General features: G+C 45.6%; 1 protein-coding gene across 2 annotated transcripts in view; it reads left to right on the forward strand.

Moving 5' to 3' along the window:
- Positions 1-649: 649 nt before the first annotated feature.
- spg7 (SPG7 matrix AAA peptidase subunit, paraplegin) overlaps positions 650-17951 on the forward strand; it is a 58525-nt gene continuing 41223 nt past the window's right edge. For both annotated transcript variants that reach the window (XM_068049261.1, XM_068049260.1), the window contains exon 1: positions 650-924. In XM_068049261.1, the coding sequence (XP_067905362.1) occupies positions 703-924 (222 nt within the window). In that variant the 5' untranslated portion in view covers positions 650-702. The remainder of the gene's footprint in view (positions 925-17951) is intronic.

The raw sequence follows: 17951 nt of genomic DNA on the forward strand, positions 1-17951 counted from the left end.
GACAAAGGATCGGCACAACGTCGTGGGCCGAAGGGCCTGTTCTGTGCTGTATTTTTTCTATGTTCTAGGACAGCAGATTTCCTTCCCGAAAGGACATTAGTGAACCAGATGGGTTATTACAACAATCGACAATGGTTTCATGCTAGCTTTAAATTCCAGATTTATTAATTGAATTCAAATTCCACCTTTAGCTGTGGTGGGATTCGAACCCAAGTCCCCAGAGCAATACCTGGGTCTCTGGGTTACTAGTCTAGTGACAATACAAATACGCCACCGCCTCCCCTTCAGTATTATCCTGGACCTGAATGATCATTGTTTAGGAGAAGGGTAGACTTTATGGTATCAGATGATCCCATAGACCTTCAGAGATGGCATAAAGTAAATAGGTTCCTCAGTAAACAAAATAATTTTCTACAACAAAACCGAAAATACTTTTTGAACTGGAAATCATATTTGAATCTTTGGCGCAGAGAAGACTGAAGATTGCGGGTAAAGGCAAATTGTTTTGGGAAATTGCAAAATAATTCTTTTTTATTGTCCAACAAAGTGCACTGTTTTGCTGAACAACAGAGACATTCTGTCAATCAGGCCTGTATATCGGCACTGCCAACTGAATGTCCTCATCCGGCAGTTGCTGCGCTTGCGCGGGCGATTCTGACGCGCCGGCCTGTTGTCAGGGAGCGGAGGGGAACCCAGCTCAAAATGGCAGCCCAGTTAGTCTGGAAGCTGCAGCAGCACAGGGGCTGTGCGAAAAATCTTCCATCAGTTTTGTGGCTTCGCAGCAAAAAGCTTTTACAATTTCGGACTGATTTCCAGGGAGAGGCTGGTGGACGGGACTTTGCTTGCAGGAGTTGTGACTTTAAAAGGATACGTTATGTTTTCAGAAGGTCTTGCTGTCACCAAGGCAGAGATCCTATTTTAAAGGTGAGTGTTGTTTCTATTGCTCTTCGAGAGAATCTTAGATTTATATTTTGTTTAAAATAACTTTTGATTTTTATTGATGAAGAGGTGAAATGAGTTCTGTACTTTTTGCGTAGTATTTCATAGTCAGTACTCATTGAAGGCCAGTTATATAACACAAAATGGTGCAGACAGGGCAAAGCAAAATATTACTGCAAAATAAGTTAGGCTAGTTGGACCAAAGACATAAGCTTCAATTATTGAAAATTAAATTTAGAATAGAATGCTTTGGCACAGAAACAGCAATTTGGTCCATCAAGTATGTGCTAGTGTTTTTCTTCACATGAGCCAGTAAGTCTAATACCCCTCCACTGCTTGCACCCTGTACCATTTACAAACAGGTGTTAAGAAGAACAACTTCATGCAAAGCAAAGCCTGGCTCGGGTATAATTTTAAAACCTGACCCGGGTATAAAATTAAAACCCGACCCGAGCCCTTTAATTTTTTTCACACCCGACCCGACATGAATCTCCTTCATCTGTCCTGCAGCTGGAGTTGTGGGGAATCAGGTAAGCCTGATCCCATAATTTTCCGGAAGTAGTGTGTCAGAACTATGTGTCCTGGCCTGTCGGAAGACCTTACACAAATCAACGATTCTCGGAAGACTGCCATCATTAACAACGAGCTCAGTAGACTCAATGTAGACATTGCAGCACTTCAGGAGACACGCCTCCCTGCGAGTGGATCTCGAACAGAGCAAGACTACACCGTCTGGCAGGGCAGGGATCCTGAAGAACCAAGACAGCATGGAGTGGGCTTCGCCATCAGAAACTCCTTGCTCAGCATGATAGAGCCTCCCTCAAATGGCTCGGAACGCAAACTGTCCATCTGACTGCTCACCGCCTCTGGTCCAGTACACCTACTCAGCATCTATGCTCCAACATTCTGCTCCCCACCTGAAGCTAAGGACCAGTTCTACGAGGAACTCCATAATATCATGAGTAGCATCCCCAACACCGAACACCTGTTCTTGCTGGGGGACTGTAATGCCAGGGTTGGGGCCGACCATGACTCATGGCCCTCCTACCTTGGGCGCTATGGTGTTGGAAGGATGAATGAGAATGGACAGAGACTGCTTGAGTTGTGTACCTATCATAACCTCTGCATCACCAACTCGTTCTTTCACACTAAACCCTGTCACCAGGTTTCATGGAGGCACCCAAGATCGTGTCGTTGGCACCAGCTAGACCTCATTGTCACAAGGCGAGCCTCCTTAAACAGTGTTCAAATCACACGCCGCTTCCACAGTGCGGACTGCGACACCGACCACTCCCTGGTGTGCAGCAAGGTTAGACTCAGACCAAAGAAGTTGCATCACTCTAAGCAGAAGGGCCACCCGCACATCAACACGGGCAGAATTTCTCACCCACAGCTGTTACAAAAATTTCTAAATTCACTTGTAAAAGCCCTTCAAAACACTCCCACAGGGGATGCTGAGACCATGTGGGCCCACATCAGAGACGCCATCTATGAGTCAGCTTTGACCACCTACGGCAAACGTGCGAAGAGGAATGCAGACTGGTTTCAATCTCATAATGAAGAGCTGGAACCTGTCATAGCCGCGAAGCGCATTGCACTGTTGAACTACAAGAAAACCCCCAGCGAGTTAACATCCGTAGCACTTAAAGAATCCAGAAGCACTGCACAAAGAACAGCCAGGCGCTGCGCAAATGACTACTGGCAACACCTATGCAGTCATATTCAGCTGGCCTCAGACACCGGAAACATCAGAGGAATGTATGATGGCATTAAGAGAGCTTTTGGGCCAACCATCAAGAAGATCGCCGTTCCCCCCCCTCAAATCTAAATCAGAGGCCATAATCACTGACCAACGCAAGCAAATGGACCGCTGGGTTGAGCACTACCTAGAACTGTACTCCAGGGAGAATGTTGTCACTGAGACTGCCCTCAATGCAGCCCAGCCTCTACCAGTCATGGATGAGCTGGACGTACAGCCAACAAAATCGGAACTGTGATGCCATTGATTCTCTAGCCAGCGGAAAAGCCCCTGGGAAGGACAGCATTACCCCTGAAATAATCAAGAGTGCCAAGCCTGCTATACTCTCAGCACTACATGAACTGCTTTGCCTGTGCTGGGACGAGGGAGCAGTACGTCAGGACATGCGCGATGCCAATATCATCACCCTCTATAAAAACAAAGGTGACTGCGGTGACTGCAACAACTACCGTGGAATCTCCCTGCTCAGCATAGTGGGGAAAGTCTTTGCTCGAGTCGCTTTAAACAGGCTCCAGAAGCTGGCCAAGCGCATCTACCCTGAGGCACAGTGTGGCTTTCGTGCAAAGAGATCGACCATTGACATGCTGTTCTCCCTTTGTCAGATACAGGAGAAATGCCGCGAACAACAGATGCCCCTCTATGTTGCTTTCATTGATCTCACCAAAGCCTTTGACCTCGTCAGCAGACGTGGTGTCTTCAGACTACTAGAAAAGGTTGGATGTCCACCAAAGCTACTAAGTATCATCACCTCATTCCATGACAATATGAAAGGCACAATTCAGCATAACGGCACCTCATCAGACCCCTTTCCTATCCTGAGTGGCGTGAAAAAGGGCTGTGTTCTCACACCCACACTGTTTGGGATTTTCTTCTCCCTGCTGCTCTCACATGCGTTCAAGTCTTCAGAAGAAGGAATTTTCCTCCACACAAGATCAGGGGGCAGGTTGTTAAACCTTGCCCGTCTAAGAGCGAAGTCCAAAGTACGGAAAGTCCTCATCAGGGAACTCCTCTTTGCTGACGATGCTGCTTTAACATCTCACACTGAAGAGTGTCTGCAGAGTCTCATCGACAGGTCTGCGGCTGCCTGCAACGAATTTAGCCTAACCATCAGCCTCAAGAAAACGAACATCATGGGACATCAGAAATGCTCCATCCGTCAATATTGGCGACCATGCTCTGGAAGTGGTTCAAGAGTTCACCTACCTAGGCCCAACTATCACCAGTAACCGGTCTCTAGATGCAGAAATCGACAAGCGCATGGGAAAGGCTTCCACTGCTATGTCCAGACTGGCCAAGCGAGTGTGGGAAAATGGCGCACTGACATGGAACACAAAAGTCCGAGTGTATCAAGCCTGTGTCCTCAGTACCTTGCTCTATGGCAGCGAGGCCTGGGTAACGTCTCTAACTGGATGACTATTCCACTTGCTTATCACCTGTTCTTATAAAGGGTGCTTGAAGGTATTGATTCTGAACTTGTCTTTTGTTGGTTTGTATCCATACCCCCTTGTCCAACAGTCATAGCTTAACGTGAAATATCACAGTGGATTAATCTTTCCTATTCTTAGTTTCAAGAGCGACGTCTCAATTCATTCCATCTTCGCTGCCTCCAGAGAATACTTGGCATCAGGTGGCAGGACCGTATCTCCAACACAGAAGTCCTCGAGGCGGCCAACATCCCCAGCTTATACACACTACTGAGTCAGCGGCGCTTGAATGGCTTGGCCATGTGAGCCGCATGGAAGATGGAAGGATCCCCAAAGACACATTGTACAGCGAGCTCGCCACTGGTATCAGACCCACCGGCCGTCCTTGTCTCCGCTTTAAAGACGTCTGCAAACGCGACATGAAGTCCTGTGACGTTGATCACAAGTCGTGGAAGTCAGTTGCCAGCGATCGCCAGACTGGCGGGCAGCCATAAAGGCGTGGCTAAAGTGTGGCGAGTCGAAGAGACTTAGCAGTTGGCAGGAAAAAAGACAGAGGCGCAAGGGGAGAGCCAACTGTATAACAGCCCCGACAAACAAATTTTCTGCAGCACCTGTGGAAGAGCCTGTCACTCTAGAATTGGCCTTTATAGCCACTCCAGGCGCTGCTCCACACACCACTAACCACCTCCAGGCGCTTACCCATTGTCTCTCGGGATAAGGAGGCCAAAGGAAAGTGTCCAGACAGACCCAACCTGAGCCCGAATGCTGGACTCAGAATTTCAACCCAACCCAAACCCAACGCATGTAGTTAATTCTAGTAGGGTTTGGGTCAGATAGCCAGGCTTTAATGCAAAGTGTTAAAAGTTTGGAACAATCTGCCAGTCCAGGTAGTTTAGTTAAAATTAGGAGGGTTTAAAATGCAGTTGGACGCAAAGCTGTGAGTGTTAGTTAATGGGGATGCACTCTTTTCCTGATTGATCATGTTATAAACCCTAGTGAGTCGCTGCACACAAATACTCCAGAATCAAATAAAATAAATAAAAAATAAAATAAAATCTGGTGTATAATTTCCCTTAAATATCTTTCGGATGCGGTGTTCAAACGAGACCCTGTGTGTCTTCTCGGGTGAATGTACAACATCCCACAGCTATTTCAAAGAAGAGCAAAGGGGTTCCTAATTGCTTACTGTAGCTGCATGTTAACTTTCTATGGCTCAATACAAAATATATTGTGGTGAATGGGGGGAAAAAGGTAGATTTCTGCTCCGCCATTCAGTAAGATGATGACTGATCTGTTTGTGTCTCCAATTCCACACTCCCAACTACCCCGATAACCTTCGATTCCCTTGCCTAACAAGAATCTATCTAAATCCGCCTTAAAAATTTTAATGACCCCCGCCTCCACCACCTTCTGAGGCAGAGAGTTCCAAAGTCTCTCAACCCTCAGAGAAAATTTTTTCCCTCATCTCTGTCCTAAAAGGGTGACCCCTAATTTTAAAACAGCTTCCCCTATTTCTGGACTCTGCCACAAGAGGAAACATCCTTTCCACATCCACCTTGTCAAGACTGTTCAGGATCTTATATACTTCAATCAAGTCTCCCCTCACTCTTCTAAACTCCAATGAAAGTAAACCCAGTCTGTTCAACCTTTCCTCATAAGACAACCCACTCATTCCAGGTATCAATCTAGTAAACCTCCTCTGAACTGTCTCCAATGCATTTACATCCTTCCTTAAATATGGAGACCAAAACTGCACACAGTATTGGAGATGTGGTTTTACCAATGCCCTGTATAACTGAAGCATAACATCCTTACATTTATTTTCAATTCCTCTCTTAATAAAGGAGAGCATTCCATTAGCCACCTTATTACTTGCTGTACCTGCATACTAACTTTTTGTGACTCATGTTTAGAACACCTAGATCACTCTGCACCTCAGAGTTCTGCAGTCGTTCTCCGTTTAAGTAATACTCTGCTTTTTTATACCACCTGTCAAAGTGAACAACTTCACATTTTCCTACATTATAGTCCAGCTGCCAGATTTTTTACCACTCACTCAACCTATCTATATTGGTCTGCACCCTCCTTAAGTCCTCTTCACAACATACTTTCCGACCTATCTTTGTGTCATCTGCAAATTTACCTACCAAGCCATCGCTCCCCTCATCTAAGTCATTGATATAAATTGTAAAAAGTTGAGGTCCCAGCACAGACCCCTGTGGGAGTCCACTTGTCACATCCTGCCAATCAGAAAAGGACCCACTTATGCATACTCTGTTTTCTGCCAGACAGCCAATCTTCTATCCATGTTAATATGTTACCCTCTACACCATGAGCTCCTACTTTGCACAATAACCTTTTATGTGGCACCTTGTCAAATGCCTTCTGGAAATCCAAGTACAGTACGTTAGTGGGCTCCCCTTTATCCACAGCGCATATTACTCCTCCAAAGAACTCCAATAAATTGGTTAAACGTGATTTCCTTTTTACACAACCATGCTGACTATTCCCGATTACCTTGAGTTTTTCTAAGTGCCCAGCTATAGCCTCCTTAATGATTGATTCTAAGACTTTCCCCATGACAGACATCAAGCCAACTGGCCTATAGTAACCTGTTTTCAGCCTCCTCTCCAACCCCCCCACTTCTTGAATAGAGGGGTTATAGTTGCTACTTTCCAGTTTGATGGAACCTTTCCAGAATCTAGGGAATTTTGAAAATTAACACCAATGCATCTACTACCTCATTAGCTACCTCTTTTAAGACCCTAGGGTGAAGCCCTTCAGGTCCCTGGGACTTGTCAGTCCGCAGCTCCATCAGTTTGGTCAGTACCGTTTCCCTGGTGATTTGTAATTTTACCAAATTCCTCTCTTCCTTCCACCTCCTGATTTACAGCTGTTACTGGAATGTTTTTCGTATTCTCTATAGTGAAGACAGAAGTAAAATATTTTTTAATTTCATCCGTCATTTCCTTATTATCTACTATTAACTCTCATTCTCTCTCTACTGTTCAGCTAATTTCCTGAACAGGTCAATAATTTGCTTTCAATTTCATGTGCTTCAACTTTGGCTAACATTCTCTTATGAGGGACTTTATCAAATGCCTTCTGGAAGTCTATATAAATAACATCCATAGACATTCCCCTATTGTTGTGGGAGTTCAATCACCCTCCCTGCCTTTCGGGAGTTCAGTCACCCTCTCTTATTTCCAACCCGCATGGGAGTTCAATCACCCTTCCTTATCCCTGGTACTTGCGGGAGTTTAGTCACCCTCCCTTGTTCTGCTACTCATGACAGTTCGTTCTCCCTCTCCACGTGCAAGTGGTTACCAGGCGAGAATCAAGACTCGAGTTTCTTTGTTTGAACACCAGTTTATTCAAGCATGCAGTGGAGCCACACGAATCACGTTGAAACGTGCAAGCTCCCCAAAACACAATGGTCTTACATGTTTATAGGATTACTTATCAGACATTGTTTACATACACCAATCAGATTATACAGAGTGATTTAAATGAGCCAATCATGACTCGTACATCCCTGTGCCACATTTAGCTTTGTTTTAACATAATCATAATGAAGTAGTTAGAGGGGCCCCTTGGTGGACAGCATGACAGCCTATCCGAGGGGCTGCACGTACATAACTGATAAGACTCCAATTAGAGACTAACACGCACATCTACTGAGCACCCGTTTGTTATCAGAAAGCCACACCTCCCCCCGCTTGTCCGATTCTGTCTGTCTCAGCAATTTCATGTATCCAAGGTCTGTTAAAGCTTGTTCTTTGTTTCGTGTATCCTTTTAGATTTTTTTTCTTTTCAATCTCCCCCTTTTGGCCCTTGGCAGAAGCCAAGTTGGCCAATGGTTGAGGAATCTTACCCACATATATCCTTTGGATGGCCAATCCTCCAGATCCAGGTAATTTCCCTAAACCATTAAATTGTATTTATCGTATCCTATCATCCCTGTCCTTTCTATCCCCTTAATTTGTGTGGTCGCTGCGACCCATCCCTTCTGTGCGAATAACATCTTCATGTGCGGCACAGTGGCGCAGTGGTTAGCACAGGGCGGCGCAGTGATTAGCACCGCAGCCTCACAGCTCCAGCGACCCGGGTTCGGTTCTGGGTACTGCCTGTGCAGAGTTTGCAAGTTCTCCCTGTGACTGCGTGGGTTTCCGCCAGGTGCTCCGGTTTCCTCCCACAGCCAAAGTCTTGCAGGTTGATTGGGCAATTTACAATGGCCAATTTACCTTAGTGTAGGTAGGTGGTAGGAGAATGGTGGGGATGTGGTAGGGAATATGGGATTAATGTAGGATTAGTACAAATGGGTGGTTGTTGGTCAGCACAGACTCGGTGGGCCAAAGGGCCTGTTTCAGTGCTGTATCTCTCTATGACTATGTGGTTGAATGTCCATCGTTGATAGCAACATAACCCTATCGTGATCAACAATACCACAACTGACAACATGGATGCCTTCATCCTCGCTATCTCTCACCACCCTGTCAATCTCCGGGCGGTGGCGGAGTTGGTGGCAGAGTTAAAGAACCTCTTGGCAGTCCCCATAGCCAAATTAACCTGTACTCAGCCTTTCTCAGCCAGCTCATGAGAGGTGAATATGTACCATTGGGCTATTCGGATAGCTTCTTGTATTGGTTGCCTAGCTACTCTCCCCGGCGTCTGGTCCATAAAGGTTTTGTTATCCCACCATGCCCCGAGCACGTAACCTGACGTTTGACCGGGTAAGTGAGATTCCCCTATTTTGAACCGGTTGGTAATTTGTAAGCAGAAGCTGGTCGGGTGGTGCAAATTAGGTCGCTATATGCAAATTCAGGTTCAATAGTTATGAAGTACCACTGAGTGGGTGAGACTTGTATGGCTCGGAAAGCGTCTTTTATCAGTAGTACTGATAGGGTAACCCTACTGACCGTAGTTAGGGGCATCAAGATACGGCAGGAGCACACAATATAATTTTTGGACTCAGCACAACACCCCTGGGTGCTTAGTAGGAGGGAGTTGTTTATGTACAATATGTACCCGTATGATTCTATTCAGTAAACCCGGCTCCGCTGGGGAACTCCCAGGGATTCGAACTGATAGCTATTAATGAAGGTCCCGTTTGGATGGTGTTCTTGTGGGGCAACCATGATGAACTTAATAATCCCTTTGACTCCTCCCTCCTGGGGTTGTGTAACTATCAGTTCTTGCTGGTCTCCATGTAGATTAATAAGGTTCAGCCGACAGATGGATTCGAACATGTGTTCAGGGCTCGCCCCAAATCGGATGTCCTCTATATTGAATTGGATGCTGTCTATAAGGTCTCTAGCTAACGTGTCGCAGGCCTGTGAATCCTTGACGTTTAGAGTACTTGTAGCAGTTTTATTTAATGTCTGTAGCAAGCCTGCCCCTAAGACGTCTATAGAGGTAAGATGTACTCAGTTCCCTTTGCTGCGAGCCGTATTCCCCTTGCAGTTTCAGTGGCCACCCAGGAGACATACCCTTTTAACTCCGAGGTTTGTACGGAGTTTATGGCTGAATTGGCACTCCTGAATATTCCGCCAAAATTCCCCAGTATGCTGCTTTTTCTCCTGCCTTCGTGAACCCATGGGTTGATTTTTATTCCCGGGGCAATCCGAAATTTATAATCCCGTTCTAACTTCGCCATCTGGTGGGCTGCCCAATGCCCTGAACTGGGATATTCCCTGCAGTGGGTATTTAATATCAGGGCCAGCCCGGTGAAGTTATAATATGCCTCTATAGTGACCATAGTTACGTCGTACAATGGCAATTTCTTACTCATCCTAATTAACCCATCTATTGGTGGATTGACTAGTTCGGGGCATTGGGTTGGTTTCTGATATCCACAGGTGCTTAAATTATAACATCTAACATCAATGCATCCATATCGCTGTATAACATTAATCCACATCTCTTGACAGGTGGTAGAGGAATATAGGGAAGGTGGGGATATGATAGGAATATGGGATTAGTGTAGGATTAGTAGAAATGGGTGGTTGATGGTTGGCACAGACTCGGTGGGCCAAAGGGCCTGTTTCAGTGCTGTATCTCTAAATAAATAAATACTGTCCGTCTAAACCAGGTTCCAATACAAAGGGGGGCAAATCTATTCACTCCACTGTTGTATTGATTCCTACATTTGTCAGTAGTGGGCTGTATGTGGGATGTGTTAACTTTCATACATACCACCACTTCCCCAGCCCGGTGTCCTTGCCGTAAACCCTCTTGAGGTCTAAATTACCAGCAGAGTCCATGGTGTCCGTTGCTTGGGTGTACTGTATGGGGATTAGCGTATCATGATTGAAGGATGGGTGTTCGAACTGCCATCCTAGACCACTAGCCGGGTTTGCTGTGTAGCCAAAGTCGTTTGCCCATGCCCACCCAGGGTTCAAGAATCTTAGGGGTTTGCCTGGCTTTTTCAGGGTAACAGTGATCATTGTCCTAATCTGTGCTGTAACCGTCTGGGTCTGGTGGCTATTGCTGGTAACCCTGTTGGAGATCCATGTTGTCGGCTTCCTGATCCACTCTCCCGTCCCTCCTTTCGGCAGCTGTACATAGTGCCCCGGGTGTAAACAGATGCTTTGGTTGATGTGTCTTTTTGGGACTTCCCAGGCTGAGATCTCTCCCACGTCCCACATCCCAACTAGTGTAGATAACCTATAGAGACATTCGCCCTGGTAATTCCGGAACACAGTTAGTCCTTATGAATCTTTAGCTATGTATAATGTTTCCACCAGCTTCCCCCTTTCATGTCCACTAAGGCGCACGTGTCACTGGTCAAAATTGCCTTGTATGGTCTGTGCCACCGTGGGGCAAATCCGACTCTCTCTGGGACCACTTTGACCATCACCTTGGTACCTACCTGCCGCATTTTCTCTTTGTCTTCCATTTCCTATGACTCCAAGTCTTTCACCGCTTGCCTATCCCTGACTTTCCGTAACATATGCAGCTGCTTGCTCATTTCTGTTGCGAAAGCGTGGATTCTATCCCTGATGGGTCCTACATTTCCCCCCTCCCTCCCGTGAAATTCCCTCGGGCAATTGCATTGCCCGACCTGTCATTAATTCGAAGGGGGTTAACCCAGTAGTTGTGTTCGGGGTGGCTCGGAGTCTCATCAAGATGCTGGGCAACAGCTTGGCCCATCCATCTCCGGTCTCCTGAATTGCTTTTGCTAGCGACGTCTTTAAAGTTCTGTTCATTCTTTCAACCATCCCAGAACTTTGGGGTCGGTAGGGAATGTGAAATTTTTGTTTGATGCCCATGAGTTTACCAACTTCCTTTACACCCTTTCCTGTAAAGTAGGTCCCCTGGTCCAATTCCATTTGGGTGGGTCCCCAGTGAGGAAGACTTCCACCCAATGGGTGAATTGATGTATTAGTACCAGTATGTACCATTTCCCTCTAGATTCCCGTAAGGGGCCCATGAAGTCTATTCGTATCTGCTGCCATGACCCCTTGGGGCACGATTGATGTTTGAGTTTAATTCTTATGGCCTTCCCTGGGTTATGTTGTGTGCAAACTATACATTGTTGGCAGTATCTGGCGACATCTCTGCCCATTCCCTTCCACCACCAACATTCTTCCATTTAGGTTTATCATACTATTCCGTCCTGTATGTTGCCTGCCGTGGTAAATTTCTAACAGGGTTCGTCTAATACCCTCGGGTGCCAGTACCTTCCCCTCTTTCCTCCATATCCCATCTGACTCTTCCTTGGCTCCCCACTCCTTCCAGTCTTCCCATTCCTTAACTGCTTCCTTTTGGAGACTCCTAATGTCCATTTCCATGACCCCTTCTTTCTTTTCAATAATTGCCGATACCTCCTGCCCCTTTAGATCCCCCTCAGTCATTTCCTTTGCAGCTTCATCTGCCTGTTTATTCCCGAACTGTTCTGGAGTTACTACCCTCTGGTGGGCTTTGATTTTTATTACCGCTATTTCTTGGGGTTCTTTGGTGGCATTTATTAGTTCCTTTACTCGTCCCTCATGTTGGATGGCATTTCCTGCCGAGGTGACAAATCCCCTTCTACGCCAAGGTCCTGCATAGTCGTGGACTACTCCGAATGCATATCAGCTGTCTGTATAGATATTTACTTGTTTTCCTTTAGCTATTCTTAAAGCATTGGTCAGAGCCATTAATTCTGCTACCTGGGCTGATTGGCTCCCTGGTAACCGCCCCCTCGCTACAATTTCCCCCCCTTCTTGCACCACTGCCCATCCTGTTCGTGGGTCTCCGTTTACTGCGCGACGGGACCCATCTACAAACAAGGTCAAATCCGGTTAATCTAGTGGTTCTTCTGCGATACTGTCTACCTCCGTGGCCCCTTTGTTGCATTCATGCTCTATCCCCTCTATATTCATAAATCCGGCCGGGTTATTCCCATCATCCTTGACAATGGTGATTCGCCCGTTATTAGGGAGGAGGAGACTTTCCCATTGTGCTCTTCGAGCGTCCGAGACAGATTTGAGTCGTCTGGTGTTTAATAATTGAACCAATGTATGGGGTGTATGTAGGGTCACCTCCCCTAACATAGTAATGGGCTCGCTGGTCTTGACTGCCCATGCGGCATAGTCTGAAGCTTGTACGCATCTGGCCAGACCTGCTTGTTGGAATAAGATGTGACCGGTCTTTTGATACCCCCGTGACATTGTGTTACTACCGCCGTGTAGTATCCTTTGTTATTATTACAATACACGTGAAATGGTCAACTTAGATCGGGAAGCCCTAAAGTTGAGGCAGAGGCTAGAGCTCTTTGAGTTGGATGAATGCTTTTTCACACTCTTCTGTCTCTAGTACCGCCGCCGATCTCCCCCCTTTCGTTAGTTCCTGTATGGTTCTCGTCATGGGAGCGTAATTTTCCACGAAATGTTGAATACTTGTCGTACATCCTATACGGTTGTCGGGCAGGGCAGAGTTAAAAAAGCCTGTCGCCTTTCCGGGGGTAAGGCCTTTCGCCTTGCGAAATTTGGTACCCCAAGTAGGTAACTCTTTTCTGTCCCATCTGAGCCTTAGTGGGATTGATCTTTAATCCTGCCTGTCGTATGGCCTCGAACAGCTGGGCAAATTCGGAGGCGTGTTTCCTGGCATCGACGGATGCAAGGAGTAAGTCATCTACATACTGTAGTAACGCTCCTCCTGTACTGGAAAGATCAATTCTCTCCAAGGCTTGCGTCATGTGGTGATGGAATATCCCCAGACTATTATGGAAACCCTGTGGGATCCATGTCCAGGTATATTGGGTTTCACCTACAGTAAAAGCAAATTTTGGCTGAGAATTCTCGTGCAAGGGTAGTGCCCACAACCCGCTCGATATGTCCAGAACTGTAAAAATGTGGTTGTCTGCACGCAGCCCGTTTAGTATCGTCGCCAGGCTGGAGACAATGGGGTGTAATTTGGGGGTGACGGAATTCAGGGCAGTGTAATCTATGGTCAGCCAATACGATCCGTCTGGCTTCTTTACCTGCCAGGTGGGAAAATTTGTGGTAGAGGCTGTTTCTATTACTATTCCTTGTTCCTGCAGGTCCTGGATTTTACCCCGGACTGCTCTTATAGCCTCTACTTTAATCAGGTATTGCCATCTGGGAGCATGTGTGGGCCCTGGGGCCTCGATGGGTTCAACTGGCATATACCCACAGTCTTGTTTGTGTTTAGCCCAGATATAGGGAAACAACTTACAGATAACGCGGAATTCTCCTTTCGCGGTCCAATTTACCTCAATAACCTCTATCGTCCTGATTCACTGGGGGTATTCTCAATGTGGACTAACGTCATGGGAAAGTGATTTCCCTTTTAGAAGGTTTTGTTGGGGGTCTGTGACTGCTCCCAGTAATCGTAGTGTCTCAGTTCCCAGTATGGTGCCTTCCTAATTTGGACATACCCAGAATCTCACTGGTAACTCCAGGCCCTCCAGCCCCAAATGCACCCAATCACTTCTTCTAGCTTCTGTTTGTCCTACACCCACTCCTCTTATTGTCAATCTTTGATCTGTTGTGGGAAGGGTTTCATTTGTAAGAGATATAGAAGTCCCTGTATCTATCAACATTCTGCAATGCCGGCCCCTTAACACCGCGTTGATAAACATTCTGGGGTCTCCCTTATCTCCCATCCCGGGGGCCGAGGCTACCTATTTACTCTTGAGGCTTTTTAATAGATCTGCCCGTTCTTGCTTTGTGATTGGTTCCTCCTTGTCTGATCTATTCATGTCCCCTTGCTGGGGTCCCCTCCCCATTTGGTCTCTTCCTTTAGACCAGCAGTCTCTTATCAGGTGACCGGGCTTTTTGCAATTATCACACTGTGGGCGGCTCGGGTTGCTCCCTTTGGGACATTCTTTTGCAAAGTGTCCCGCTTGTTTGCACCTATAGCACACTGCCTCTGCTGCTACTTCTGCAATCTTTCCTTTATTCATTGCTTTCTGGCTTTCCAATTCCTGCAGCCACAGCATGAGGTCACTATAAGCCCGATCTCCTACCAACCCTATAGCTAAAGTTTTTTGATGTTCTTCACTCAACCCTTCTCTAACCATGATAAGGAAAACGTGATCATCTTTAGTGGGGTCATCGATCCTCGCGTGATCCTTGTATGCTGTCCACTTTTGTTCTCCATACTCGCAGGGGGTCTCCCCTTTCTTTTGTCTTACACTCATGATTATTCCCCAATTAGGTCTAATCCATCCCAGGGCTTCTTTCACTGCTACATACAAGACCCTTAGTTTTTCTTCATCGCCTTGTCATAAATTGGCACGGTATCTCCCTGTCCTGACTGCATCTGGCAACTTTTCCCAAGTCCCTCTATTAGTTTTAGTTTTCACTAGGGCATGACAATCCCCTGGGGTTAGCGCGTGCGCTTCCTTTAATTCTTCTAGTTTTGACCAAAAGTCAGCATTGCCGCTGTTCTTTTTTAGTGTGGGTAATTCATTTATTAACATTTGTTGTTCAGTAGTTGTGAAAGGTATAACTATCGTCTTGGTAGCCGACTGGCCCCTTATATTCTGTTTACTGACCGTCTGGTACGGGGCCATGCGGACCGGTGTGGGAGGAGCTGTTGGCCCATTATAGGGTGGCGGTTGGCCCTCCTTATCCTAATCCTCCCATCTCTCTTCCTCCTTTTCTATCTCCTCATCTAAGTCCCACGTTTCACTGTTATTACTTACTTTAAATCGACTTACTGGAGGTTGCACTGCGGCGACTGTGACAGCCGGCTGTTTCGCAGGTTCCTGTAAAACTTTAACTTGTTGTAAATATGTACTCAATATTATAATTGCAGCTTTATCAGCTTTGACATTAGTCTGAGTTACCCACCAAGCCTTAGATCAGCTGGGGGGTGGGGTGGGGGTCACTCGGTATCCACCCTTGTTTCTTCATCTTACTGATCAGTTTCTGATGTTTTGGAGCATAGAGGGACATGGTCCCTTCCCCTCCCCATTACTCCCTAACTCGAGTTCCCCCTTTCCGGCTGCAGCCGTTTATTTACTCACGTGCCCCAGACCCCCTCAGTCCCACAAACTTACAAACTTGAGTCTGTTTCTCTTACCCTCCTCTTCTGGTTCGGATCCACCAACTTGGGCTCCCCTATTGTCCGCCAAGTCCCGTGAGTATTTTTCAAAGGAAATACTCGCCAAAACATGGCCAGTCCACGTGGAGAGTCCTGATGGATCCTGTCGACTATGGGGAGCTCAATCATCCTCCCCATGCGGGAGTTCAGTCACCCTCCCTTGCCTTTCGGGAGTTCAGTCACCCTCCCTTATTTCCAACTCGTGCGAGAGTTCAATCACCTTCCCTTATCCCTGATACTTGTGGGAGTTCAGTCACCCTCCCGTGGCCCCTCCTGGGAGTTTAATTACCCTCCTTTGTTCTGCTACCCATGAGAGTTTGTTCTTCCACTCCACGTGCAAGTAGTTACCAGGCGAGACTCAAGACTCTAGTTTCTTTGTTTGAACACCGGTTTATTCAAGCATGCAGGGGAGCCACACGAATCAAGTCAAAACGTGCAAGCTCCCCAAAACACAATGGTCATAGATGATTATAGGATTACTTATCAGACATTGTTTACATACACCAATCAGATTATACAGAGTGATTTAAATGAGACAATCACGACTCATACATCCCCGTGCCACATTTAACTTCGTTTTAGCATAATCATAATGAAGCAGTTAGAGGGGCCCCTCGGTATACAGCATGACATCTTATTCGAGGGGCTGCACGTACATATTGATAGAAAGACTCCAATTAGAGACTAACACACACTGAGTACCAGTTTATCCGAAAGCCACACCTCCCCCCGCTTGTCCAATTCTGTCAGTCTCAGCAATTTCATGTATCCAAGTTCTTTTAAAGCTTGTTCTTTTGTTTCATGTATCCTTTTAGCTTATTCTTTGTGTCATATATCATTTTAGCTTTTTTTTTCTTTTCACCTGTCCACTACTTTAGTCACCTCTTCAGAAAAATTCAATCAGTTTCGTCAGGCAAGACCTACCCTTTATGAATCCATGTTGGCTTGCTCTGATCAGCTGAAAACTTTCAAGGTGTTCAGTTACACTATCCTTAATTATAGACTCTAACAATTTCCTGACAACAGATGTTAGGCGAACTGGCATATCATTTCCTGGTTTTTCTGTCTCACCTTTCTTAAATAACATAATAATATGCACAATTTTCCAATCTAAAGGAATGGTTCTGAAATCAAGACAACTTAAAATAGTTACATTTAGGGCATCTGCAATATTCTCACTTACTTCCTTTAAAACCCAGGGATGGAAGCCATTTGTTCCTGGGGATTTGTCAGTTTTAGTGTCATTATTTTATTCATTATTGTTATTTTGTTTATGTTCATTTTGGTGAATCCCTGTTCCTGATTCAGTGTTAGTTTCTTTGGGACTTCCATCATGCTGACCTTTTCCTGAACTGTAAATACTGATGCATAGCATGTCTGCCATTTCCTTATTCTCATCGACTATCACTGTTATCATTTTTCAAGAGGTCCACATTGGTCCTGACCACCACCTTTTTCCGAATGGAATTGTAAAATTCTTTTTGTCATTTTTGATATCCCTTTCAAGTTTCCTTTCATACTCCCTTTTAATAGCTTTTACTATCTGTTTTGTCACCTTTTGTTCTTTTCCCATTCGCAAAGATCTGTGCTATGTTTTGCATTTTTGTACAATTTTTCTTTCAGTTTTATGTTGTTTCTTAGCTCTTTAATTGCCAATGGCTGGACAAAAAAGGGAACTATGCGCCAGTTAGCCTGATGCAGTAATATGCAAAATGCTAGTATCTATTATTAGCAAAGTGGTAACAGGGCACTTGGAAAATCATAATATGATTAGGCAGAGTCAACACAGTTTTATGAAAGGGAAATCATGTTTGACAAATCTGTTAATGTATCTAGAGGATAGATATGTGGGAGTGGATGTAGTATATTTGGACTTACAGAAGAAATTTTGATAAGGTGTCACATAAGTTGTTACACACAATTGAGGCTCCTGGGATTGGGGTAGTATATTAGCTTGGATTGAGGATTGGTTAACAGACAGAAAGCAGAGTAGGAATAAATGGTTCATTTTCAGGTTTCAAGTTGTAACTAGTTTAGTGCAGCAAGGATCTGTGCTTGGGCCTCAGCTACTTACAATCTGTATCAATGACTTGGATGAGCGGACTTCAGTTTAATATATCCAGGTTTGCTGACAGTATAAAGCTAGGTGTGAACGTAAGCTGTGAGAATGACGGAAAGAAATGGCAAAGAGATGTAGACAGGTTGAGTGACAAAAAGGTGCAGATGGAGCATAATATGGGGAAATGTGAAATTATCCGCTTTGATCGGAAGAA

This window comes from Heterodontus francisci, chromosome 17, assembly GCF_036365525.1.
Source record: "Heterodontus francisci isolate sHetFra1 chromosome 17, sHetFra1.hap1, whole genome shotgun sequence".
In the NCBI taxonomy this organism is placed as follows: Eukaryota; Metazoa; Chordata; class Chondrichthyes; order Heterodontiformes; family Heterodontidae; genus Heterodontus; species Heterodontus francisci.